Below are 27,554 nucleotides of genomic sequence, written 5' to 3'. Positions count from 1 at the left end.
AATGCATGTACCTGCCTATTCCACGTTCTTCTACGGATGCCCTCCATTTATTTATAACATACACTGATTATTCATTTATTCTCCATTCCTCTGCGCCACCACCTCCAGCACAGTAGGTGTCAGCATTCACCTCAAACGTTTGTTTGTGGACCACCATTATACCAAAGAAGAAGAAGAAGAAGAAGAAGAAGAAGAAGAAGAAGAAGAAGAAGGAAAAATAATAACTCAGTGCAAACCAATAATGTATAACATCCTGGAATGTAATTCTATCTATTGGCCATTGAGAGCACACCCCAGTAGGAGCAGTCCTCCACAGGAATGAATGGAATTCTACAGTATTTCAAATTAATTGTTTCAAGGACAAAATGACATGTATTTAAGTACTTATTTTGTAATGTTGGGGACAGTAACATTAGTTACTTTAGTTATTAGTTGTTTAGCTCACATAATAGTAATGTAAACGTATGCATTAAGGTGTATGTAATATAATGAATGTGGCAAAAACGAATGTAGACATTAATACATGCATATCTATAGCTTCCTAAATTTTTACAACGTTGGGGGAGTGCCAAGATGGAGGCACGGTGGCTTCAACACAGCGCCCCCTAAAAGTAATCTACTTGTATACATAAATTATTGGTGCAAACTCATCCCAAACCCAGCGCATGCAGTCACATGAGAACGCGCCATGGCTTCAGTTACCTCAACCAGTCGCTCAACTCGCTCCTCCCGACGAAGCGGCGCCGGCCCGTCCAGCACCAGCCCAACCCGGCTCTCCCGAAGCCAGGAGAAAGAGGAGCTTAGCCACCTGAACGACCGCCTGGCCGCCTACATAGAGCGGGTCCGCCAGCTGGAGAATGACAAGTCCTCAATGCTGCTTCTCCTGGAGGAGAAAGAGGAGTCCACGACCCGGGAGACGGCCAACGTTCGGCGGCTGTACGAGACCGAGTTGGCCGACGCGAGGAAGAGCTTGGACGTGCTGGCTAACGACAGGGCCCGGCTGCAGATAGAGATGGGTCATCTTTCTGAAGAGCATAGCAACCTACAAGCCAGGTAATGTTAGATATAATAACCTACAAACCAATCTATGTTTGTACTGTGTATTCGCGCTGTTGTCATTGAGTGTTGAGATCCATAGTTTAAAAAAATAAAAATAGCATAAATTGTTAGTTTGCAATTAGGCCTAAATTGTTGCAGTAAAAAGTTGTATATTTTGGGATAGGGTACGAAAGTTGAACTAAGCTAATGATTCATTTCTAAGTTAAATTCTTCAAAAATCAACGTGTAGCCTTTATCATTAATGAAACAATCGCAAATTCTCCATTTAAATAATACTAATTAGGTGGGTGCTTATTTGTCCTATTTCACCCATGTAAAACTGTGTATTATACACGCGTGAATTGTTAGTGTTTTTGGCATATCACAACTCCCCTTAGACACTCTTGGAGTATGGGGTTCCCCATTTATGATCATATTGTTTGTCTTTGCAAGATATGATCTACAGATAGTAATGATTACCTTTTAGATTTGGTTTGTCATCTTTCTTTCCTAATAGGAAGCATGAGAATATCCTCCTGTTATTATTATCCTTCTGCTATCTCTTGTTTGAATAACCACAATATCATTATAGTAACCTAATATCATAATAGTAGCCTAATATCAATAGAACCATATGCCGTGTATTAACATCCACAATTAAAGTAACAATTGAATTATACCCAGAATAAAAAAGGATCTCTAAAATCACTCCCTTCAGGAAGTGAAGCATATAAGCACTTGACTTCTGTCATCTCTATTCTATCCTAACAGGAACCATAGTAACCATCAGACTTCTGTCATCTCTATTCTATCCTAACAGGAACCATAGTAACCATTAGACTTCTGTCATCTCTATTCTATCCTAACAGGAACCATAGTAACCATCAGACTTCTGTCATCTCTATTCTATCCTAACAGGAACCATAGTAACCATCAAACTTCTGTCATCTCTATCTTACCCTGCAAGTAACCATAGCAACCACCTGTCTTCTGTCATCTCTTTTCCTCCCACCAGGTGTTTGTGTAGTAATAATGGCAGAGTCGGAGCTAAGATTTAAAGGGCGACTGAACTCAGTGATTCCCTTTGTTTTTCTGTTGCTCATTTAAAGGCCTAGTGCAGTCAAATGTGATTTTATGAGTGAGTTTTATATACATTTTCACACTGAGGTTGGACTAATACTGTGAATTTGTGAAAATGATAATGTACTTTTAGTGTAAAAGCTGTTTGAAAGACCACCTGAAATGTCGGCCTGTTTTGGTGGGATGAGGGTTTTGTCCGTGGTTACATCACCATGCTGTGAATTAGTTAATAGACCAATCAGAAAGAGTTCCAAGCCTCTCTGCCAATAACAGATAGTTGTCATTTTTCCCCTCCCCATTCAGACCACTCTGACAGTCCTAGCAAAATTCTTGCTTGAGAAATTACTCTTTGCTAAGAAGCTATTTTAAATATATATATATTTTTTACTGTTTTCAAATAAAATGTTCACAGTAAGGTACTTAATTGTTACCCAGAAATGATTTGATATTGAGGTAAAAATGGCACCCGTGGACCTTTTTTTTTTTTAAAGAAAACTTAGATTTCAGTCTTGGGGGTGTGGTTTGATAACACACCCACATCGAACCACGCCCACAAGACTGAAATCTTTTTTTTCTTAAAAGGTCCAAGGGAGCTGTTTTTCTCTGAAATATTTTCTCTCTTTTTCATTTGTCACTTTTGACACACCGTAGCAACAACAGAGCCACTAGCTTACCACCTCCCCAAAATAGTCACAATTGATCTAAGATGAATGAAGAAATCTGTAATTAATTTTGACGTTTTTGCAGAGGACATTTTTGTTGTGCAATTTTACATCCTAGCTAGGTGTTTGGTGCAGTATTTCTCAAGTTCAAAAATGTGCATGACAACTAGCATTGCAATGCAGATGAATATCCCGTCTGCTGCTGCACACATGGAGCTGTTTATTTGGTATTTTATTCGGATCCCCATTTCAATGTTGCAAAAGCAGCAGCTACTCTTCCTGGGGTCCACACGAAACATGACATCATACAGAACATGAAGAAACAACAGCTGCACAGGACTGATTCGTTCCAACCTTAATCAGCAAGCTGACAAACAATTGTAAATAAAGCATAAGCTACACGCTGTTTATCAGCGCTCAAAATCACTAGCAGGCTAAGTTCCATCTGTGTTTGTCAATGAAGCTAGCTAGCAGGCACATTGAGCAGGAAAGCCACGTTAGATAAATCAGCCTATCAAATCACTGGTGGGTGTGACGTGTGTGCCTCGGTGCCGTTATGTTTTTTTCAACTTTCTCTATTAGTATGCGTCTTTCTGGCACTGTTTCATAGTGAATCATGTAAAGCGGCAGGTAGCCTAGTGGTTAGAGTGTTGGACTAGTAACCGAAAGGTTGCAAGTTCAAACCCCCGAGCTGTTTGACAAGTGACAGTTGGGATACAAGATGCTCACTACTGGGTTCAGAATGTTGGAATATTGACAAGTGGCAGTTGGGATACAAGATGCTCACTACTGGGTTCAGAATGTTGGAATATTGACAAGTGGCAGTTGGGATACAAGATGCTCACTACTGGGTTCAGAATGTTGACAAGTGGCAGTTGGGATACAAGTGCACACATCATCTCCAGTCAATTCTCAGACTGCTTGACTTGGGCAAGAGGTCAACTGCTTGAGTTCCTGCACCTCAAATAGAATATTAGCTCCAAAGTATTATGGAGTTCCTGCACCTAAATATAAACAGTACCTGCACCCAAAAGGAGTAGGCTACCGCCACCTATTTCAGTCCAAGTCAACCACTAGTTAGACAAATATCCCACTACTTTGTTTTGGAATAATACTGATTTTATGCCCAAAATTATCATACCTACACTTTTTTGTCAATTTTGACACTGGAATACATGTATGACTAATGCCACATTTCAACCAGAGAAGTTGGTTCTTGCATTCATTTGCACTTTAACTTCAGTCATGTTCAGAACAGAACGCTAGGATGGATAGACAACAATGCAACGTCACATACTCTAGATGCAATACAAATGAAGGCCACTAGATGGGGACCTAGTCCCACTAACAGGTAGTCCCTGTAACACCATAGTTGGCTAACCTGAATTTTGTAGTCATGAAAGGTTGCCAGTTCGTATCCTGAGCTGACTAAATGAAAAATTTGTCGATCTGCCCTTGAGCAAAGCACTTAACCCAAAATGCTCCTGTAAGTCACTCTGGATAAGAGCCTCTGCTAAATTACTCAAATTTAAATGTGATCTCTTTTTCCTCCCATCAGGAACAATGGAAGCCATATCTTCTCATCTCTTGTCATCTCTTCACTCCTTCCAGGAATCATACTAACCTCCCTGACCTCTCACTTCTTTCTATCACTTTTGCCTCCTTCCTGGAACCAGAGTAACCACCTGTCTTCTCTCTGCCCTCCTCCTTCCAGAAACCATAGTAACCACCTGTCTTCTCTCTGCCCTCCTCCTTCCAGAAACCATGGTAACCACCTGTCTTCTCTCTGCTCTCCTCCTTCCAGGAACCATGGTAACCACCTGTCCTCTCTTTTTCATCCTACCAGGAACCAGAAGAAGGAAGCAGAGTGTAACATGGCCATGGGTCAGTGGAGGAACTTGGAGGCGGTCCTCAACTCTAAAGATGCAGAGCTGGCCAATCAACTGGCAGATAACAGAAGACAGGCGGATGACGTCACTGACCTACAGGCCCAGGTGGCCAATGTAAGGACTAGACTGCCATCTATAGGCCTTCTAGTGAGGTTAATTTAATGTTTTGTTTAAAGTTAAATACAATTAAACCAACACCACATAAAGATGTTTTTGCAGCATTTTGACAGTGTTATGCATCAGGTTCTGTGTCGGCTGTGAACGCAGCTCTGAGAAGGAGTGGTTGACAACGCAAAAGGCATTAAACAGCATCAGACAAAACAAAGTATATTCTGCCTAGAGATGCGCTGATTCAACCTTTTGATTCTCATGTTATGATGTTTTTTTAAATAGTCTAAAGCTAACTAGTTTAATTAGCCATAGGTTTAAGCTGGTACTAGTGTAGGGTGGCTAACAGTAGCTTGCGAGCATCTACTGAGAAGACGCTTATGGGCTGTTATGAGACGTGGCTAGGTAATTTATGAGGGGAGTTGCTTCGTTTTGGCTAAATGTTAAGTCCTCGAATGCAAAAGATGATCTCTTTGACTCCTTGTCTCAGTTGGAGTGTGCGCTGGCGGAGACTAAGACCCAGCTGAACTCTGAGATGTTTAGGAGGGTGGACCTGGAGAACCAGGTGCAGACGCTACGGGAACAGCTGGAGTTCCAGAGACACATTGGCGAACAGGTAACACACACACACTTGAAACCGGACACACACACTGCAGTATCTGCTGCATAAGAAAGACATCACATGTGGCCCACTATTACCACAGAAGTGAGGGGGTGTGAGGGTGAGAAGAAATGGTTAAGAGCTGGGGATTGAAATGGAATGTGGCCCATGTCGTTTCCTCCATGTTGAGTAGAAGGGGTGGTGGTGGTGGGAATAGGGTCTGGGAGAGGACTAGGGGTTAGAATGGAATGTGGCCCATGTCGTTTCCTCCATGTTGAGTAGAAGGGGTCGTGGTGGGGGGAATAGGGTCTGGGAGAGGACTAGGGGTTCGAATGGAATGTGACCCATGTCGTCTTCCTGCGGTAGACGTGTGTGTCTGTTCATGTCTGTGTGTGTGTGCGCACGCACGCATGTGTGTAGGAGGTCAGGGAGATCCGGAGCAGACATGAGAGTCGCCTGGTGGAGGTGGATTCTGGGAGACAGAAAGAATTTGAGAGTAAGTTGGCCGAGGCCATGCAGCAGCTACGGCAGGAGCACGACGGACAAATCCAGCAGTATAAAGAGGATCTGGAGAAGAATTTCAATGCCAAGGTACACACTCTCTCACTCTCCCTCCCTCTCTGCCTCCCTGCCTCTTCTTCTTTTTTAAATATATACTTTCCCCTAGCCCCACCTCCCCTAACTGGAGTAAACTAATGGACAACAACAGTTAGGCTTCTACTTCCATCAGATTGTTTTTGGGTTAAGTGCTTTGCTCAAGGGCAGATCGTTTTAGTCACACCCAGCAATCCTCAACCCATCCCATCTATCTGAAGACCATTCAGTTTTGATTTCTATAAGCCATGTATTTTTCAACTATGCTGTGATGTTTAACAAAGTTCTGAACCTATGTACATTTTACAGACACAGTGTATTTTGGATTATGTTGAGGTTTGTGTGTATGTACAGTACCAGTCAAAAGTTTCTCTTTATTTGTACCATTTTCTACATTGTAGGATAATAGTGAAGACATCAACACTATGAAATAACACACATGGAGTTATGTAGAAACCAGAAAAGTGTTAAACAAATCAAAATATATTTGATATTCTTCAAAGTAGCCACCCTTTGGCTTGATGACAGCTTTGCACACTCTTGGCATTCTCTCAACCAGCTTCACCTGGAATGCTTTTCCAACAGTCTTGAAGGAGTTCCCACATGCTGAGCACTTGTTGGCTACTTTTCCTTCACTCTGCGGTCCAACTCATCCCAAACCATCTCAATTTGGTTGGGGAATTGTGGAGGCCAGGTCACCTGATGCAGCACACCATCACTATCCTTCTTGGTCAAATAGCTCTTACACAGTCTGGAAGTGTGTTGGGTCATTGTCCTGTTGAAAAACAAATGATAGTCCCACTGAGCGCAAACCAGATGGGATGGCGTATCGCTGCAGAATGCTGTAATAGCCATGCTGGTTAAGTGTGCCTTGAATTCTAAATAAATTGCAGTGTCACCAGAAAAGCACCATCACACCACCTCCTCCATGCTTTACGGTAGGAACCAGACATGCAGAAATCATCAGCTCACCTACTCTGCGGCGGTTGGAACCCAAAATCTCAAATTTCGACTCCTCAGACCAAAGGACAGATTTCCACCGGTCTAATGTCCATTGCTCCTGTTTCTTGGCCAAAGCAAGTCTCTTCTTATTGGTGTCCTTTAGTAGTGGTTTCTTTGCAGCAATTCAACCATGAAGGCCTGATTCACGCAGTCTCCTCTGAACAGTAGATGTTGAGATGTGTCTTTCTTGAACTCTGAAGCATTGGACTGCAATTTGAGGCTGGTAACTCTAATGGACATCCTCTGCAGCAGTGGTAACTCTGGGTCTTCCATTCCTGTGGCGGTCCTCATGAAAGCCAGTTTCATCAAAGCGCTTGATGGTTTTTGCGACTGCACTTGAAGACACTTTCAAAGTTCTTTCAATTTTCCTCATTGACTGATGTCTTAAAGTAATGATGGACATTTCTCTTTGCTTATTTGAGCTGTTCTTGCCATAATATGGTCTTACCAAATAGACCTATCTTCTGTATACCAAACCTACCTTGTCACAACACAACTGATTGGCTCAAACGCATTATGAAGGAAATACATTCCACTTTTGAACTTTTAACAAGGCACACCTGTTAATTGAAATGCATTCCTGGTGACTACCTCATGAAGCTGGTCCTGAGTGGCGCAGCAGTCTAAGGCATTACATCGTTGTGCTAGAGGAATCACTACAGACCTGGGTTCGATCCCGGGCTGTATCACAACCAGCCATAATCGGGAGACCCATAGGGCGGCGCACAATTGGCCCCGCGTTGTCTGTGTTAGGGAAGGGTTTGGCCGGGGGGCTTTACAAGTAGGCCGTCATTGTTAATAAGAATTTGTTCTTAACTGACTTTCCTAGTTAAAAAAAATAATAAAGCTGGTTGAGAGAATGCCAGGAGTGTGCAAAGCTGTCATCAAGCCATAGGGTGGCTACTTTGAAGAATATCAAATATATTTTGATTTAACACTTCTTTGGTTACTAAATGATTCCATATGTGTTTCATTATTTTGATGTCTTTACTGTTATTATACAATGTAGAAACAGTCAAAAATAAATGAGTGAGTAGGTGTCCAAACTTTTGACTGGCACTGTGTGTGTGTTGCTGGTGTATAACTGTGTTTCTCTCAGAGAGAGCTGTGTGTCAGGGAGTCGCTGTGTGTGTCGTGCACACTGTTAGAGCAGGAGTGCATGATGACGGAAGAGAAAAGAGGAGTGAGAAAGATGCCAGTGCAGATTAGGGAGAGCTTTGTCCAGCTGATCAAGGTATTCTCACCGGTCCAGCCCGTGTTCGGTAGAAGTGTCCTCATATTGTAGCCAATAGCAAACACTTGAGGTACACCTTATTTGGCTTGCTCTGTAAAATGGAACCAACCGACTTGTCCCAAAAGTGCAAACCCAGTCCACCATATGTACTGGTCAAATCAAGTTCACCTCAAGTATTCAACATGTATGCAGTTGACTCTGGTATGTTATGTACCTCTGATTAAGTTATTTAGAAACATTGCTGTAAATCCAAATGTTTTTTTTTTTTTTTTCATATTTATTTATTTTTTTCAAATTTGTGGCTTATGATAAACATATAATGTAGCTCAGTCTCGTGTTAAAACATATGACATTAACACATTGCTTTTCCTTTGGTGTGTATGTAACATAGGTGTGTGTTTTGACAGCTGGAGAATGCCCATCAGACGGCGCTGAAGAGTAGTGACTTTGCCTCATCCACCAGAGAGGAGCTGTCTGCCACCAAGCTCCGCATCGAGACCCTCTCCTCACAACTCAATCACTTCCAAAAACAGGTACTTGCTGTATGTGTGTAGGGCTAAGGTTGCCCATAGATGCTGATCTTGGGTCAGTTTTGCACTTCCCCCACTATGGTTATGCTTAAGATTGGGGAAGTGAATCTGATCCTAGATCTGTAGCTAGAGAACACTTCACCCCGGCGGTGTGTCTGAGTGACATTCCAGAAACCGGTACCTACCAGGCTGCTGCTAGGGCTTTATTATAGTATAGGAACATTTGACTGGTTTCAGACTGAAAAACAACAGACGAGATCACTATGTACAGTCGTGGCCAAAAGTTTTGAGAATGACACAAATATTAATTTTCACAAAATTTGCTGCCTCAGTTTGTATGACGGCAATTTGTGTATACTCCAGAATGTTATGAAGAGTGATCAGATGAATTGCAATTAATTGCAAAGTCCCGCTTTGCCATGCAAATGAACTGAATCCCCCAAAAACATTTCCACTGCATTTCAGCCCTGCCACAAAAGGACCAGCTGACATCATGTCAGTGATTCTCTCGTTAACACAGGTGTGAGTGTTGACGAGGACAAGGTTGGAGATCACTCTGTCATGCTGATTGACTTTGAATAACAGACTGGAAGCTTCAAAAGGAGGGTGGTGCTTGGAATCATTGTTCTTCCTCTGTCAACCATGGTTACTTGCAAGGAAACCCGTGTCGCCATCATTGCTTTGCACAAAAAGGGCTTCACATACAAGGATATTGCTGCCAGTAAGATTGCACCTAAATTGACCATTTATCGGATCATCAAGAACTTCAAGGAGAGCGGTTGAATTGTTGTGAAGAAGGCTTCAGGGCACCTAAGAAAGTCCTCAAGCACCAGGACCGTCTCCTAAAGTTGATTCAGTTGCGGGATCGGGGCACCACCAGTACAAAGCTTGAATGGCACAGGCAGGTGTGAGTGCATCTGCATGCACAGTGAGGCGAATACTTTTGGAGGATGGCCTGGTGTCAAGAAGGGCAGCATAGAAGCCACCTCTCTCCAGGAAAAACATCAGGGACAGACTGATATTCTGCAAAGGGTACAGGGATTGGACTGCTGAGGACTGGGGTAAAGTCATTTTCTCTGATGAATCCCCATTCCGATTATTTGGGGCATCCGTAAAAAAGCTTGTCCGGAGAAGACAAGGTGAGCGCTACCATCAGTCCTGTGTCATGCCAACAGTAAAGCATCCTGAGACCATTCATGTGTGGGGTTGCTTCTCAGCCAAGGGAGTGTGCTCACTCACAATTTTGCCTAAGAACACAGGCATGAATAAAGATTGCTACCAACACATCCTCCGAGAGGAACTTCTCCCAACCATCCAGGAACCGTTTGGTGACGAACAATGCTTTTTCCAGCATGATGGAGCACATTGCCATAAGGCAAAAGTGATAACTAAGTGGCTCGGGGAACAAAACATCGATATCTTGGGTCCATGGCCAGGAAACCTCCCAGACCTTAATCCCAGTGAGAACTTGTGGTCAATCCTCAAGAGGCGGGTGGACAAACAAAAACCCACAAATTCTGACAAACTCCAAGCATTGATTATGCAAGAATGGGCTGCCATCAGTCAGGATGTGGCCCAGAAGTTAATTGACAGCATGCCAGGGCGGATTGCAGAGGTCTTGAAAAAGAAGGGTCAACACTGCAAATATTGACTCTTTGCATCAACTTCATGTAATTGTCAATAAAAGCCTTTGACACTTATGAAATGCTTGTAATTATATTTAAGTATTCCATAGTAACATCTGACAGAAATATCTAAAGACACTGAAGCAGCAAACTTTGTAAATGAATAATGGGGTCGTTCTTTAAACTTTTGGCCATGACTGTATGTTGACTGGTGTCAGGGAGTCTGAAAGTTGTCTGTGTGGATGACTTTCTCACAACCCCTATTTCTCTCTGATTCTTCTCTCTCTGTCTCCTCCCCTCAGAACGGGGCCTTAGAGGGGCGTGTGCGGGAGCTGGAGAGGACCCTGGACCGGGAGCGTGAGGTGTGGCAGCAGCGACTGAGCCACAAGGACGAGGAGATGTCGGCCATGCGGGCCCAGATGCAGAGCCAGCTGGAGGACTACGAGCAGCTGCTGGATGTCAAGCTGGCCCTGGACATGGAGATCAACGCCTACCGCAAGATGCTGGAGGGAGAGGAGCAGAGGTACGTACACCTCAGACCTGGTTCAAATACGTTTTGAAATGGTGAATTCTAGTAAATCAAATCTGAGTAAAGCAAATCTATTCTGAATTATTCAAATATTTGGGGAAACCTTAATTTCAACCCAGGTTTGGCACACACACACACACACACACACACACACACAAGGTCCTTTCACCAAACATAAACAACTAAGAGGACCAAGACACTCTTCATATAATTAGTTAAAAAGCCTTTATTTAAACTGGCCTTCATCAGGGAGTAACAATGTTTTAAACAAACCATATTCTACTTAACCCTGATTTGAAGAGGAAGTGGTTACAGAATAGTCATTGGTGGACACAACATAGTAAACGGTATTTCCATTTTAGTCATTTAGCAGAGCTCTTATCCAGAGTGACTTACAGTAGTGAGTGCTGACATTTTCATATTTGTTCGTACTGGTCCTCTGTGGGAATCGAACCCACAATCCTGGTGTTGCATGTGCTCTACCAACTGAGCCACACAGCAGTAGGAAATATATATATATATATATTCAAAATGGTGATGTAGATATATTATCCAAAATGCATGTTAAGGTTAGAAGTATTAGAAAAGACACAGTAGTCGTGGTTTTGAATAGGGGAGGGTACATTTAGTGAGAACAAGGGAGTCATACATAAAACAAGTCACTAGATGACAGCAAAGAAGGAGCACAGTAGATAAAACAGAGAAACCAGGGTTTCCCAAACATCTCCCTGACGTTGTTCTGTGTTTCCAGACTCCACCTCTCCCCGAGCCCCTCCCAGCATGGGGCCGTGGCACGCACACAGGCACACGGCGCCCGCAGAGTTGTCCGCGGGAAGAAACGCAAGAACGAAGGTGGCACGGGGTCCTCGCCAGCCTACAAGGTCTCGCAGCACGCCAAGGCCCACAGTCACATGATGGTGTCGGAGATAGACCTGAAGGGGAACTACGTCACACTGAAGAACAACTCTGAGAAGGTACCTACCTACTGCCTTGCTCTGACCAATTAGGAGAATCTGTGAACTTACCACCCACTCTGACCAATTAGGAGAGTCTGTGAACTTACCACCCACTCTGACCAATTAAATATGGAATCCGCAGTAGGGGGAAATGGTGCCACTGGCTGCCCCACCAGCATTGTTATTGTTGTTGCTGAGCTGAGGAGAGTCGTGCAGCATGGTTATGAAATGCAGTACATATTGTGTTCTTCTATCGTGCAGCATGGTTATGAAATGCAGTACATATTGTGTTCTTCTATCGTGCAGCATGGTTATGAAATGCAGTACATATTGTGTTCTTCTATCGTGCAGTGCGATGATGTCAGAGATGGAAATAAGTGTTTGTAATTTCTTTGTTGTAATATCACAAAAGGACAAGGCAGTTTGACCATTAATAAAGATTCAATCTTGAAGTACCTACCGCCTGGCTTCAACCAATCAAGTGTTGAGTGAATCTGAAGCTCTACGTCTCTCCTTAGTGTACTACTTTGAGTCTAAAGTCACCCAGGGCACTGGTTAACAAGTAGTCTCTAAGGTCACCCAGGCCACTGGTTAACCAGTAGAGTACTAGATGAGGGATAGGGTGTCATTGAGAGTCTCTTTAAGTCCAGTGTTTTGTTTACTCACCTGTGTTTTGTGTCATTGCAATGCAAATGTATCCTGACAAGGATTCCAGTCTCTGAAACTGTGTGAAAGATCTGGGTTGTGTTCAGTAGGGCGACGCGTTTTTAAACCGGAAATAAACACAGTGTTTTGTGTTTACTAACCTGTGTTTTGTGTTATTGCAATGCAAATGTATCCTGACAAGGATTCCAGTCTCTGAAACTGTGTGAAAGAGCTGGGTTGTGTTCAGTAGGGCGACGCGTTTTTAAACCGGAAATAAACACAGTGTTTTGTGTTTACTAACCTGTGTTTTGTGTTATTGCAATGCAAATGTATCCTGACAAGGATTCCAGTCTCTGAAACTGTGTGACAGAGCTGGGTTGTGTTCAGTAGGGCGAAGCGTTGAACTTGTCCAATTTAGAAAAGAGACCATTGTTTTCCATTGCAAAACATTTTGCTCCAGTACGCCCAGCTAAACGTGCTGCTGTCCCCAATCTGAATTTCAACTGGGTTGTATTCATTCGGGCTCACCGTTGTAAATGTTTTGTAACAGAACAAGCAGTCCTTATTGGACATGCCTAATGAATAAGACCTGGCTGTTTTTTTCTGCTGTTCCAGGAGCAGCCACTAGGGGGCTGGGTGGTGAGGAGCAGTCACCTGGACTCTCCTGAACTGTTCTTCCAGATCCCCCCTTCCTACATACTGGCTGGGGGCAACACCCTCACTGTGAGTACACGCATGCACCTAATACACACATATATGCATGTACGTATTGGGGGAAACTAATCAGGCCTCCATATACAATGGTCCTCATCTCCAAAACTGAAATAACATTTAAAACATGCATTGTTGCCAGCTGACCGTGTGGGAATGTGATTGTGTGTGTCAGATCTGGGGTTCGGAGGCAGGCGTAGAGGCCTCTCCAGGTGACCTGGTCATGAAGAACCAGAGGAACTGGGGTCCGGTCAACAACGTGATTGTCACCCTACTGAACCCAGATGAAGAGGTGACCCATACTTACTGGCCACCACGACCCAGTCTACTGGCCCAATCTACTTAATACATTTCTATATTTTTGTGCACCAGGGGAAATCAAGTTAATTTCATTCATATCCTTGTACACGGGTGACTATAGTTTATTTGATTTCTATCCTCGTGCACTTCTCTAATAGCCATCTTGCAAAAATCTTTAAGCTCCTAAGCTCGCAGAGATGTCTGTTGCATTTCAGGTTGTCTTCATTGCAGCTGTGCTGCGTAGATGGATCTGGGGCCATATGTATCAAACCTCTCAGCCTTTTACATCACAATGAATAAGATGACATGGACAGGGGGGACCTGATCCTAGGTCAGCACTCCTACTCCGAGACGCTTGATATCTCACAAGACCCGGAGAAGTGTTTTGTGTCTCACGATTTATACAAGTGTAACAATGAATTAAGCACCCTGCAAATAAGCTGAACTGGAATGCAACCATTAGTGTAAGGAATTTGCAGCAGAGTGAAGTTTTCTCTAGGTTTAGATCTAGGATCAGCTTCCCCTCCACCAGTTCAAATCTTAACCGTTAGTGGGGGAAATGGAAAACTGACTCAAAATCAGCGTCTAGGGGGAAACCTCACCCTACTCCAATCAGTACAGCTGTGAGCGGATGTTTGATGTTCATTGTCTATCATCACTAGGAGACCGCAGAGCTGCGTGTGCAGGAGAGAGGAGAGGAAGACTCCGATGTGGAGGTTGATGAAGAGTTTATGGAAGGGAGTGATGTTCACTACCTCAGGAGACAGGTAAACACACACACACCTCAGGAGATGTGTAAATCCACACTGATCTGTCTACGCATGCATACATACATACCTACCTCCCTCCCTCCCTCAGAAAACCTGTAAACACACTGCTCCTCAGCAGACAGGTAAATGCTGTACCCAGGCCTGTACCCAGGCCTGTACCCAGGCCTGTACCCAGGGGAAACTGATCAGTACTGTGTTTTTGATCTCCATTCCCCTTGATGGAAAAGCCCAAGAGAAGGAAAAGGAAGTGCTGTCTGGTGTTGTGAACAGCCTGTCTCATGACACAGACCGATGGAGGTGAGGTGACTGCCTACAGCGTGGCTGTTGACTCCCTGGATGTGTCTCAAATCGCCCCCTATTCCCTATATAGTGCACTACAAAGATGAGGGGGCCATTTGGGTCGAAGCCCCTGTTTGTCTAATCCCTACTACAGCTCTTAATGCTCCATAACCTAACCTGTAGGGTGCCATAGTAAGTCCCATATGGCATTCTATTCCCTATATAGGACACTTGTTATGGCTTTTGTGGGGTCCAACATTCTTAAATAGCCATTTCTTTTAGACACAAATGCAGGTACTGGAGGTTCCAACTCATTTCCCATTTATCCAGAAATCCAATCAATACGTGTGAGTTCCTGATTGCAATGTTCTTCACAAATGTACTACACACAAGGTCTGGCTCTTTCACACAGTTCCAGGATTGGGTAATGAAGACATTCCAGGTATTTTGAACAAAGCTGCTGATGATGTTGGCAAAATTATCTTTAAAAATGGCACTAAAATGATCAGAAGCCAAACAAAATGACATGGTTGGAAACTCTCTGCTTGGCGTCTATCAGCCTATTCCAATGACTGAATGGCACCCTACACATTTCTAATACATAATCCATAATCATTTCAAAATGTTATTTTAATATCAAAATGGTTCTTCAAGCACTAGTTTTGAACAGAGCCTGTGGGCTTAAGTACGGCCTAGGGTGCATCCAAAATGAAGTGGCCTGCAACACCTCATTGCAAATGGCTGCTGTTCCTCCCTTGTGATGACACAGCTTGCTGTGTGTTCCTCACTCCTGCATGAACCATGCTTGCTGTGTGCTGGCCAACGCACACATTATGAGTCTAATTGTTTGTGTGAGTGATCATTGCTGTACTAATTGTATGTTTGAGTGTTTGCACGAGGCATGTGTCAAGAGGCTGAGCGTGTGTATCTCTTCACTGACACTGTGTTGTATGTTTTCCAGGCTCCGGGGAGAACAAACGAGAGTTGCTCTGTTATGTAACTCCACCTTCCTCCTTTCACAATTCTGACCTGAGAACGCTGCATCCGACCCGGGAATTCCCAGGAATACCACTGGAAAGGCTACAATGACATCCTATCCCCTACATAGTGCGTTACTTTGCCATGAACCACAGCGTGGGCACTGCACAGGGAAGTGGGTGTCATTTGACACTGGCCATGTCACCAATGGTATTATTTATGTGCCCTGTGGGAGCTTGATGGTGATTTGGGAGCACTGCTACACAAATGTGTGTGATTTCAATGCAGATTTTTTCCTAAACTAATGCAAGAGTTTGGCTGGTTGTATAGTTGCCTGTACCGGAAAAATAGTGGGGAGCCCTTTAAAATTGCAGATCTGTTAGTGCTGTCTAGTCAACTCCTTTGGTCATTTGTCTAAACAGCACAGACAGATCTGGGACCAGGCTTGTATTCTTTAAGCAGCGACATGGCGTTTGTCCTGCTACTCTGGTTCCCAACACGTCTCTCCTCCCGCTTGCTGCGAGTGACATTCATGTGCCCTTACTGTCTTTAATGCCACATCATTCAATTGTCAAAGTTTTTAAGAAAATATGTTTCATTTGTCATACAGTATGAATATGCCTTGTGTCCTGACTGTTTAAAATCCTGTTTGGGAAAATGACAGATTGTTCCACTTGTATGGTATTACAGTATGTTAGTACTATAACTAACTGTAAGATGAATGTTTTCTGCTGTTTTTACCCTTCAACCTGCAGCACTTTTTACCATTGAGAGAGGAGTTATACACTGAATATATCCATCATATAATGTGGACATGTTTCATGTTCATCCTGAAGTATGTGGACAGGATGCTTTTCCTGTGTTTGACAGGTACTTTGGTGGCTTTGCAATATTGTTTCTTATTTTATTTCTGAAACGTTATTTTCTTTCTATTTAGAAAAGCAACTAACTGTAACATCCTCTGAACGTCCAATTGACGTCCGAAGAAACTCCATGTTGGCTTGTCCTTATGCACCAAAATACTTATGATTTCAATAAAGATTTTTCCTTAACTAATGTCAGTGTTTGGTTTATTGTTGGTGTGGTTTGGTATAGCCTGTGCCTGGAAGGACTATGGATAACCCTTTACATAAAATGGTTCTTATACCTCTGTAGTAATGCTGAAGTTACTCTAGTAGTGATATTACAACAGTAATTAGCCACAGTGTTTGTAGTGGCAATCTTAGTATAACGTGGAACTAAAGATTTGTATAAACACCACAGATCGTCAAAGCAACATTTCTGACTTTGTGGTCCTCAGGAAATATTGTTTTCAAATGTCACTTAAAGGGACATTACACTTTCAAGTCAAAGTTTGTCAGACGTTTTCAAACCTTAAAGTAGTCTGATGTAAAAACGTAGCCACATCCCACAACACTGGTTGTTTAGAAGCAGGAAACCAGGAAATTAGACAGTGTTCATCATTGAGGAATATAGCTACAAATATCTAACAAACCTTTTGAGTGAAATGTCCTTTAAAGATGTTTGCAGGTCTAACTAAGGTGGTTATTTGCAGGTGTAACAAAGCGTGTTTAGTGAACAATAACTAGTCATTCTTAGAGTCCAAGAGTTGTTTTTTTTCATAGTCTGGGAACAGGGTTGGAAAAAACTCAACATCAATTGGGAGTGGGACATCAATTTCATTGTCATTAATCTCATCACTCTTTTACAAAACAGTCTTTAGAAAATAGTTATGTTCAACTGAGTAAGTCTCAAAGGCTGGTGTCTATAAATATATAAAAAGTATTCTCCGCAGAGGAAGGTTTGGTCCTCTGAAGGTTCCTTGGTAGAACATTTTCATTGCTGTCTCCTTGATCCAAGTCTTTGTTAAAAAAGTGTAGAGATGGGGCCTTATTCTAATAGAAATGAACCTTGTATCCTTGTTGAAGCAGCATGAGGACTGGGCCCAGTCCCATTACAGCAACACCACTGTATCCTTAGTGAGATCTGGCCTGGTTTCAATCCACCTGTCTCCTTGCTCATGTCATTGTCTCCTTGCTGAGCATACAGTGGATACTGGGACCAGTTCCACTCCAGCTACACCAAAGTATCCTTGCCCAGGAAACCATAGACATTAAAACCAGTAGATGGTGATAGCGCTGACATCATCCACGTGTTCCTATGAAAGCTCCCGATGGCGCATGGAATTATTTGAATTTGAAGCGGACCATATTGCTGAATGGCGCCAAAGAATCACTAAGGATCATGGTGAAAGTGGCAGTAACTAGCGAAGGATCATGGTCAATGTAGTCGTTTTCATCCTGCCTGAGAGAGCCTGCTCGTAGCTTTATGGTCCCTGATTGGTCTGTGTCAGCACCTGATCCTGTGTGATGACAAATGTAGCAGTCAGAATGGATCATTATTTAATACAATTTCTCGATTTGTAGCAAACTTTTAAATAATTCACCATCGGGATTGAACTTGATCATAATAAACACATTTTGGAGTCCAAAACGGGCGTAAAAATATATATGTTTGGCCGTTCTGGCGATGGTTGACATAGGCTTTTTTGGGCAGACCAGGGCTTTTGGCACCACTAGGTTGCTGTGCAGAAGCCAACCAGCAGAGCTTGTGACTTCACGCTCCAGACCGGACACTGGGGACCTGTTAAATGTGACACTAGAAATGTGACACTAGACCCCGTCCCATTCTGGCTACATCACAGTCTTCTTGCCAAAGTATCGTGGACACTGCACCCAGTTCCACTCCATCTATACCACAGTCTCCTTTCTGGTGTCCTTGCTAAGGAAGCTGAGGTTCAGTGTGTGGTGTGTGTGCATGGTTCGTGCTGGTCGGGGGATCTGTAGCCTAACTCTCTGGTCTGTCCGTTTCCACGTCCTGAACAGGTGGATGTGATAGCGCAGCGACACCTGGTGGTGGAAGAGAGCAGTTGATTTTTACCAGACAGTGGCTTAAAGGGACGTTTTTTAAATATTCAACTTCATGTTCACTCCAGCACCACCCCAACATCAACATATGTGAAAACAGAGCATTTCTATGTTTTGTATTAATAAAGATAGAGGAAGATAAGTGTTTCCAATGACATCAACCAATTGGTAGGCAATGCCTACTCATAATTGGTTAAAATCACATGATGCACACAGATGTCATTGGAAACGTTTATCTTCCTCTATCTTTTTTTACTACAAAACATAGAAACGCACCATTTTCACACATGTTGATGTTGCGGTGGTGCTGATGAGGAGATGATGAGTATGACAAGGGAAAACTGTGACATTTCTCTTTAAGTCAGGGAAGTTTGTAGTGGCTGTTCTAAAGAAACAGAACCATGGATTACAATCTCTCCTGGTGCATAGACTTCCTTCAGGGTGAGGAACCATCTAACATTAAGTTGTAAAATACTTAACTTCCCCTTTAATTTAAACACAGGTGACTTCACTTATGCAAGCTGTGTTTGTTTACTTCCCCAACCAGGGCCATGTTGATTAGGCACCAAACTGAACAAAACGGACAGCAAAGATGGTGGATAATGAAGACGTCGCAAAAAGTCAGTTAATCATTGCTTCCTGTCTGTGTAAGTGGGCGTTCTCTCTCTCGCTTAAGCATGCTTTCCACGTGAGCGTACATAGGTAAGCATGCTCAAAGATTCTCACTTGAGAGAGGGAACGTCCACGTACACGTCCACATACACATTAAAAAGGTTTTAAATGGGAAACTGCCCAATAACAGCTGGCTTTGGTTTACACTATCATCTCTGACAGATAGTAATGAATGGAAGTCTATGGGATCAGCTAGCTTTAGCACAATCAGCTAGCTTTTCCCATAGACTTTGTCATTGCGCTAACGCTAGTTAGCATTGGTGAAACTACCTCTAGCTTTCTTAGTAATTCTATTTACTTTGTTCCACCATTACACTATATACCAGTGGAGGCTGGTGGAGGCTGGTGGAAGGAGCTATAGGAGGATGGGCTCATTGTAATGGCTGGAACCGAAGAAATGGAACGGAGTCAAACATGGTTTCTGTGTGTTTGATACCGTTCCGTTTATTCCATTCCAGCCTGTCCTCCTATAGCTCCTCCCACCAGCCTCCACTGCTATACACAATCCCAATGTAACCCCAACCCACAACAGCCCCAACAACTCACCACAGTCCAGAAGCAGTAGATGGTGAAGAGAGCCAGGGTGAGCACCATGAGTCCAACAGCCTCCATACTGTTACTGAAATACAGGTCCATGGCACCCTGCACACACAGCCATCCTGATAGGCTAGCCAGCGGCGTGATGAACAGGAAGCAGATGACGTCACCGCAGAGCGTCCGTCTCTGGTGCTGCATGGCTGGTGAGCCCAGCCACTGAGGAAGGGAGGGAGGGAGAGAGGGGACGGGGGAGGTGGGGGATGTACTGTAATTAGAATGGATAGAATGACGGTAATATCAGTTCAATTCAAAATGACATTAAGCACCGCATGACTTCATATGTGTCGTTCACTGACACAGAGAGGAGGCCAGGGAACATAAAGTTAGAGTGGGTAGACCAGACAACAGAACCATCTAAATCACTGTTATGTACAAGTACAGTATCTACACTAGATGGTGTTGGCTTTTGGCTTTTGGATGAGTATCGAAAATCACATTTCACTTTAGAATTTGAGACTTTAAAATGTTAACCACTGAATATTGTACGCTGTGGTGACGGACCAGGCTGTATCTCCATTCATCTGTCAGATCAGCTGTTGTTTTGTCTCCTACTCTGTGTGTGTGTGTGTGTGTGTGTGTGTGTGTGTGTGTGTGTGTGTGTGTCTCGTACATTAGCTCCCTCCATACAACACATGGTTCTTAACAGATTACCTGGTGCCAGTGGCCAACACACATGCGATAGGCTGGGAGGAGACCATTAATACAAGACGACGTAATGTCCTATCCTGTCCTGAGGAATCTCATAGAGATGCATTACAAAGCTCATATCTTTGCAATGGCTGCTTCTGTTTCAGCATGGGCAGTGCCATTGAGGGTAATGCTGTCTCCATTTAAAGTAGACAATCCCCTCTATTTCTACTTCTGAGAGGGAATGGCCAGTTTCTAAATAAACGGAAAATGTGCATAGCACCACTTACTGTGCTGGAGTGTGTATAATCTGGAAGTTTAGGCTAAAGCCAAGGTTGGTTATTCACTGTCGCCTGCCATTACGGAATGTTTTCTCAGGAATGTATTTCATTGGCTGACCCCTTCTGCTGACCTGGATGAAATTCTGGGATCCTTCCTTAAGCAATTGCAAGTACCACCCAGTTGACTACTTCACAATGATGAAAGCCCTTGATATCACTGTGCCCATGCTAAAACAGTGTTTGGGCCAAGTGAACCATCTATCAAACTCTATGGAGCAGCTGCAGCTCAGCTAGCTAGTGACAGGAAACACCATCTAATCTGTTTCTCAGGCTAAGTGGCTTTACTGGTAAAAGCAGTCAGTGACATCACACACTCCAATGTGAATCCAGCTAGGGGGTCTGTTCAGGAGGGTGAATTGTTACACAATGGCCATATAGAAATGTATTGAATAGAATTGATAGGGTTATGTGGACTGTAGTATAGGGAATCGTTGCAGTTCTACACATTATATATATCTATCTGCAACCTGAATAATGTTTGTTTTCTTCTCTTCTATGAAGACTATCTCTGAGACAGCAGTTCTGAGACAGCAGTATATTCCTTAATGGGTTTGAAATTAAGTGACAGGTGGGTTGGGGTAAATTCCATTTCAATTGAGTCAAGTCAGGTAGTGAATTGAAAGTGACCTCAGTCCTGATACATTGAGACTACATAATATAGTTGATGTACAGTGCATACGGAAAGTACTTTTCCCACATTTTGTTACTTTACAGTCTTATTCTAAAACGTATTCAATTGTTTTTTCCCCCTCATCAATCTTCACACTATACCCCATAATAACAAAGAAGAAAATGTTTTTTCAAATTTTTAGCAAAGTTAATATTAATAAAATAAACAAACTGAAAATATCACATTTACATAAATATTCTGAACCTTTACTCATTACTTTGTTGAAGCACCTTTGGCAGCGTCGCTGCACAGCCATTTTCAGGTCTCTGCAGAGATGTTTGATCGGGTTCAAGTCCGGGCTCTGGCTGGACCACTCAAGGACATTCAGAGACTTGTCCCGAAGCTACTCCTGCTTTGTCTTGACTGTGTGCTTAGGGTTGTTGTCCTGTTGGAAGGTGAACCTTCGCCCCCTTCTGAGGTCCTGAGCTCTCTGGAACAGGTTTTCATCAAGGTTCTTTCTGTACTTTGCTCTGTTCAGCTTTCCCTCGATCCTGATAATTCTCCCAGTCCCTGCCTCTGAAAAATATCCCCACAGCATGATGCTGCCACAACCATGCTTCACTGTAGTGATGGTGCCAGGATTCCTCCAGACGTGACACTTGGTATTCAGGCCAAAGACTTGAATCTTGATTTCATCAGACCATAGAAACTTGTTCCTTATGTTCTGAGTCCTTTAGGTGCCTTTTGGCAAACTCCAAGCGGGCTGTCATGTGTCTTTTACTGAGGAGTGGCTTCCGTCTGGCCACTCTCCATAAAGGCCTGATTGGTGGAGTGCTGCAGAGATGGTTGTCCTTCTGGAGGGTCCTCCCATCTCCACAGAGGAGCTCTGTCAGAGTGACAATCGGGTTTTTGGTCACCTCCCTGACCAAGGCCCTTCTTCCTGATTGCTCAGTTTGGCAGGGCGGCCAGCTTTAAGAAGAGTCTTGGTGGTTCCAAACTTCTTCTATTTAAGAATGATGGACGTCACTGTGTTCTTGGGGACCTTCAACGCTGCAGAAATGTTTTGGTGCCCTTTCCCAGATCTGTGCCACAACACAATCCTGTCTTGGAGCTCTACTGACAATTCCTTCGACCTCATGGCTTGGTTTTTGTTCTGACATGCACTGTCAACTGTGGGACCTTATATAGACAGGTGTGTGCCTTTCCTAATCATGTCCAATCAATTGAATTTACCACAGGTGGACTCCAAGTTGTAGAAACATCTCAAGGATGATCAGTGGAAACAGGATCCACCTGAGCTCAATTTTGAGTCTCATAGCAAAGTGTCTGAATACTTATGTAAATAAGGTATTTAAAAAGATATATACATTTGCACTGTTTTCGCTTTGTCATTATGGGGTATTGTGTGTAGATTAATAAGGAAAAAATATAATTCAATCGATTTTAGAATAAGGCTGTAACGTAACAAAATGAATGTAGAAAAGGAAAGCTGTCTGAATACTTTCCAAATGCACTGTATGTGATGACTATTTTACTGTAGTTTTATGGTGTTTTTTATGACATCTATTTTGTACCCCATTTGACTCTGTTTGATTAATTGCAGTTCAACCATTAATTACAATGAGCCCGTCCTACTATAGCTCCCCCCAACCAGCCTCCTCTGGTGTGTGCACCCTTTCTCCCGGAAATGTGTGTGGTTGCTTATGAGTGTGCGTTTGTTAGTGTATGTGTGCTTGAGCGTGTGTGTTTGCTTGCATGTGTCTATGCCTTAATGCATGTGAGTGCGTATGTCTCCGTCTCACCTAACACCACAGTAAAATTTCCATGAAGGACAGATCTAGAATCAGCGTCCCCTCCCTTAATCCTAACCTTAACCAATAGTGGGGGGAAATGATAAACTGACCCAAGATAAGCGTCTAGGGGTAACTTCACCCTACTCTTTCTCCCCTACCTCAGTGAGTGGCTTGGGCAGTCTCTCCAGGGCGTACTGGTGGTGGCAGAGTTCACAGCGGCTGCTGTTGGAGGCAGTGAGCCAGTGTTCCAGGCAGCCTCGGTGGACCATGGCCAGCGTCCCTGAACACTCACAGGGGGAGAGCAGCTCCCCGACACCCCCTCCCTCGTGGCAGATACGACAGAAGGGCTCCTCACTGCTAAGACTGCAGGACAACAGAGAGACAAAACGGAGAGTCCAGGGATGAGTCCCTAATGGCACACTATTCCCTTTATTTGACACCACAGGGCTCTGGTCTAAAGTAGTGCACTATATAGGGAATAAGGAGACATTTGGGACCCAGACAAGGAGGACGTAAGAGAGAGTCAATGAATGTTATTGTACATCATTTAAATCCCCTTATTAAAGGATTCTTCTATGAATAACCTCACATACAACTTCTCTAACCCCCCTCCTTCTTGTACCATGTGTTCTTATCCTCTCTCTTCCTCACTGTGTTTCACTCTCTCTCCCTTGCCTCCCTTTGTGGGTGTTTCTGTGTGTGTGTGTGTGTGTGTGTGTGTGTGTGTGTGTGTGTGTGTGTGTGTGTGTGTGTGTGTGTGTGTGTGTGTGTGTGTGTGTGTGTGTGTGTGTGTGTGTGTGTGTGTGTGTTCTGTGTGTTGTGTGTCTGTTTGTTTCCTGACCCACCTGTCGGTGCTGGGGCTGTGAGTCATTGAGGGGGAGTGGCCATAGCAGTCCATCACTTCCTGAGGACAGGGGTCAGACTCCTCCCCTCGTTCCTCCTCAGGCAAGACCTTCATTTCCCCTACAGGACTGCATACCTGCGGGCCCAGGAGCTGCTCTGGGGCCATGGCTGCTACAGAGGGGGCCATTCAATCAGACTGGTGTGGGGTTCTGCTACACATTTGGACAATAATATATTAGCATCATATAATATCAGTGTACACTGTGATCATATATCTTGCAATGGTATTTGTTGGCAGGAGAATCAGTTCAAAACAATGAAGCCATGTGGCTAAATCCAGGAGTTTGACCATCCAACTATTTGACTGTGAAGTTGATTATGGCAAAATCAAGTCCCAATTTGAATTGAATTATGTCAGGAATACGCTCCCATATACAGTAAGTAGCTTTGACATAGCCACTACCAATGACCTCTAGCCATTTACACTAATACATAAGACTATTATGGAAGGTCTATGTTCAGTATAGTCAATCCTAGTCACTGAGGGCACTCTGTAGGCTACAGCGGCTGTGAGAAGAGAGATGAATCACAACTGAAATAATACATCCTCTCTAGGTCCCTTATTTGATTATACGTCCTTCTGTATAAGAGACACTGTTAATGGAATCTAGTTACTACCATGTCAGATATGAAGATGAATTTGTTATTATATCTGAACTGCACATAATGCTTTATGGTAGGGAAACATGTTGACACCAATCAAACTGTAATACCTATTGTAGCAAGAATCTTTAGGTGCTACATCAATTTTTGGACTTATAAACACTTCTAAATGCTTCATGAGCTTAGTTCAACTGTTGTAACCCATCAGAACCCAAAATATAAGCTTGTTTTACTCCAATGTTTGTCAACAACGTAAATGTAAACACACACTGTATAGCGTTAAAACATGGTTAAAACTGTAATTTTAATACCATAGATGGTCAGTCTTTGCATCCATAGCTCTGTCTTTGAATTTGAGAGTGGTTCCATTTCTCCAGCCCCATCCCTCAGTTTATTACCAAAACAAAGGCGGAGTTTCTGTTTTGTTATTGTATTAACTGCAGATTCTAGCTTTAAGCCTAATAATGCAATGATTCATACAAAACATACAACTAATGTTCAATTGAATTGACTAAATATTTGCTCATTTCAATTCATTTAGTATTTTTTCTAAAGTTGAGTACTTCTTTCACTACCAAAGCCTTCTTGCAGAGACAGTATAGCCCACATGTTCAGTATCACAAACAATTTCACTGAATCACCAAAACACTAGTGCCAATACACCGATACCTAAGCTGCTACTGTAGGCACAGCCAAGATAACACCAAACACACATGGGTCATCATTCTATGAGTAGACTGCCTTTAGGGTCATGTCATTCTATCAATCTATTCATTTCACCTCATTGTAACATTCTGCCATGAAGAGCACGTGTTGAACTTCATAATAAATCATGTTTTCCCAGGTCAAGAGGTTAAATAAAGTGGGTTCAAATCTTGATGTGGGACATGTCAAAATGGGAGAGAGAGAGAGAGAGGAGAGAGAGAGAGAGAGAGAGAGAGAGAGAGAGCGAGAGAGAGAGAGAGGGAGAGAGAGAGAGAGCGAGAGAGAGAGAGAGAGAGAGAGGGAGGGAGAGAGAGAGAGATAGAGAGAGAGAGAGAGAGAGAGAGAGAGAGAGAGAGAGAGAGAGAGAGAGAGAGCGAGAGAGAGAGCGAGAGAGAGAGAGAGAGAGAGGGAGAGAGAGATAGAGCGAGAGAGAGAGAGAGAGAGAGCGAGAGAGAGAGAGAGCGAGAGAGAGAGAGAGAGAGAGGGAGAGAGAGATAGAGCGAGAGAGAGAGAGAGAGAGAGAGCGAGAGAGAGAGAGAGCGAGAGAGAGAGAGAGAGAGAGAGAGAGAGAGAGAGAGAGAGAGAGCGAGAGAGGGAGAGAGAGAGAGACAGTGAGAGACGTAAACAAGTGATCTTACCATCCCAGTAGAGTTCTTCATGTCACCAGGCCTCAATAAAAAGTGTGAAGCCCTACTCTCAAGGGCTGCTTGCTATTTCTCTGTCTCTCTCTCTTCTCTATATCCCTTTCTGTTTGAGTGTCTGTGTGTGTGAGACAGAGAGAGTGAGAAACTCAGTCGCAGCAGTAGCAGCGTGTGTGTGTGTGGCTGCAGATGAAGTATCCTGAAGGTCGACCGGTCGGCCAGGGGGTGAGAAGAGAACAGTAAAGGATTATCTGGAGTAGAGGAGGGGAGAGGAGAGTAGCCCTCCCCCAGCCTCGGCCCTGATCAGACCAGACACACAGAAATCCTATTCACATCACAGCCAGTTACACCGGGAGCCACTCCTACTCACCATAATATCCCCATAATCCTGTTACAGACAGCCTCAACCAAGGCCCTTTCACTCATTGAGCCCGCGTCTCGGTCCATATGGTAATGCTCCTAGAATAAACCTTCCACGGAGGAGCGAAGGTGGTGGCTGAGGCAGGGGTTTTGGTGGACTCTTTTATTTTGGTTGATATTATTCATTTGACAGGGAAGGACACGTGAATTCTCTGGATGAGGGAAGAGAACTTTTGTTATACTTCATTTTTGTATTTTACGTATAATGATGCAGTAGTTTTGTTATGTTTCAGTGTGTGTGTGTGTGTGTGTGTGTGTGTGTGTGTGTGTGTGTGTGTGTGTGTGTGTGTGTGTGTGTGTGTGTGTGTGTGTGTGAGAGTGAGTGTTTTTGTTTCTGCACTTTAGAAAGCACACTTGCTGTGACCATCTATTTGGCCAGAGGAAATTCGAAGTGGGATGGAGATCTTTTTTACCACATTCCTCATAGCAGATCAACTAAGCCTTGACTATAGAATTCAATAGGTCTGACACTCTGTCATGACTGTCAATGGAGGCAGCAGACTGTAAAGTGTTTAATGCGTCTCCCACAGAGCCCACAGCTCAGACCCTCCAGTTGTCTGTGTCTGAGAGCCTACTCAATGAGGCGACGAGGGCAGGATGGAAGAAGTACTTAGGTAGGCAACAGAATGACATCAGAGGGGTGCATCACAAAGCAGGATCCTATAAGTAAGCCAGCTGACTTCGATAAACGTTGATATGTACTTGGGGATTTTCTATTTTATTAAGAAGGAAGCAAATTAATTTGGGTGGGAGATATATCCAGTAAATCATACCATTATAGTTTCTAGTCAGTCTTTTTTTGTGAACTGGGATTATAGGACGTTTTTTTGTTGTTGAATATTTAGGGAAGATAACTGGTTCTTTGATCCTGCCTTGTGACGTCACTTTCTGCCTCTATCACCAAACTGAGTTTGACTTGATAAATAGATAAATAGTCAGGGCTGTTTTTCCCTCGGGTTTTGTGCAAGCAGTGATTCAGAGTTTAAAAGCAAGTGTTGATTTAACCTGTTATTGTACATGTTATGGGAAGGAGTTGGTGTCGAAACAATTGTGTCAAGAACATTTTGAAATCATTCACAATAGGGGCAGAGAAACAGTTGCAATATTTTGAATGAAAAGTGTCAGGGAGGAAGATTCTGTAGCCTATAAACTGAGAGAACGTGAGAAAGCATTTTCCACTGTCT

The 27,554-nt window shown here is 43.4% G+C and overlaps 2 protein-coding genes across 5 annotated transcripts; one reads left to right on the top strand and one right to left on the bottom strand.

Annotated features, from left to right (window-relative positions):
• The first annotated feature begins 166 nt into the window (after positions 1-166).
• On the top strand, positions 167-16,579 carry LOC139384779 (lamin L3). 2 transcript variants are annotated; one of them, XM_071129658.1, is made up of 12 exons: positions 618-1,053; positions 4,627-4,783; positions 5,268-5,393; positions 5,799-5,969; positions 8,616-8,741; positions 10,666-10,886; positions 11,644-11,866; positions 13,109-13,216; positions 13,380-13,496; positions 14,167-14,271; positions 14,502-14,571; positions 15,515-16,579. In XM_071129658.1, the coding sequence occupies exons 1-11, from the start codon at positions 689-691 to the stop codon at positions 14,538-14,540; spliced, it is 1,758 nt and encodes a 585-aa protein (XP_070985759.1). In that variant the 5' UTR covers positions 618-688; the 3' UTR covers positions 14,541-14,571; positions 15,515-16,579. The 2 variants fall into 2 exon arrangements, with proteins under 2 accessions (XP_070985758.1, XP_070985759.1); XM_071129657.1 differs by lacking the exon at positions 14,502-14,571 and having other exon boundaries at positions 167-1,053; positions 15,515-15,631.
• Positions 14,853-26,151, bottom strand: LOC139384780 (E3 ubiquitin-protein ligase MARCHF3). 3 transcript variants are annotated; one of them, XM_071129660.1, is made up of 5 exons: positions 25,948-26,151; positions 23,944-24,153; positions 23,257-23,461; positions 19,677-19,883; positions 14,853-18,440 (listed from the first exon to the last, which is right to left on the bottom strand). In XM_071129660.1, exons 2-5 carry the CDS (start codon positions 24,126-24,128, stop codon positions 18,282-18,284), a joined length of 756 nt encoding a protein of 251 aa, XP_070985761.1. In that variant the 5' UTR covers positions 24,129-24,153; positions 25,948-26,151; the 3' UTR covers positions 14,853-18,281. The 3 variants fall into 3 exon arrangements, with proteins under 3 accessions (XP_070985761.1, XP_070985760.1, XP_070985762.1); XM_071129659.1 differs by having other exon boundaries at positions 23,944-24,150; positions 25,948-26,030; XM_071129661.1 differs by lacking the exon at positions 14,853-18,440 and adding an exon at positions 18,945-19,028 and having other exon boundaries at positions 25,948-26,034.
• Positions 26,152-27,554: the final 1,403 nt, after the last annotated feature.

The sequence above is a fragment of the Oncorhynchus clarkii genome, chromosome 26 (assembly GCF_045791955.1).
Source record: "Oncorhynchus clarkii lewisi isolate Uvic-CL-2024 chromosome 26, UVic_Ocla_1.0, whole genome shotgun sequence".
NCBI lineage: Eukaryota > Metazoa > Chordata > Actinopteri > Salmoniformes > Salmonidae > Oncorhynchus > Oncorhynchus clarkii.
Note: the sequence above shows the minus strand (reverse complement) of the source record. Positions and strands in the feature narration are given on the sequence as shown.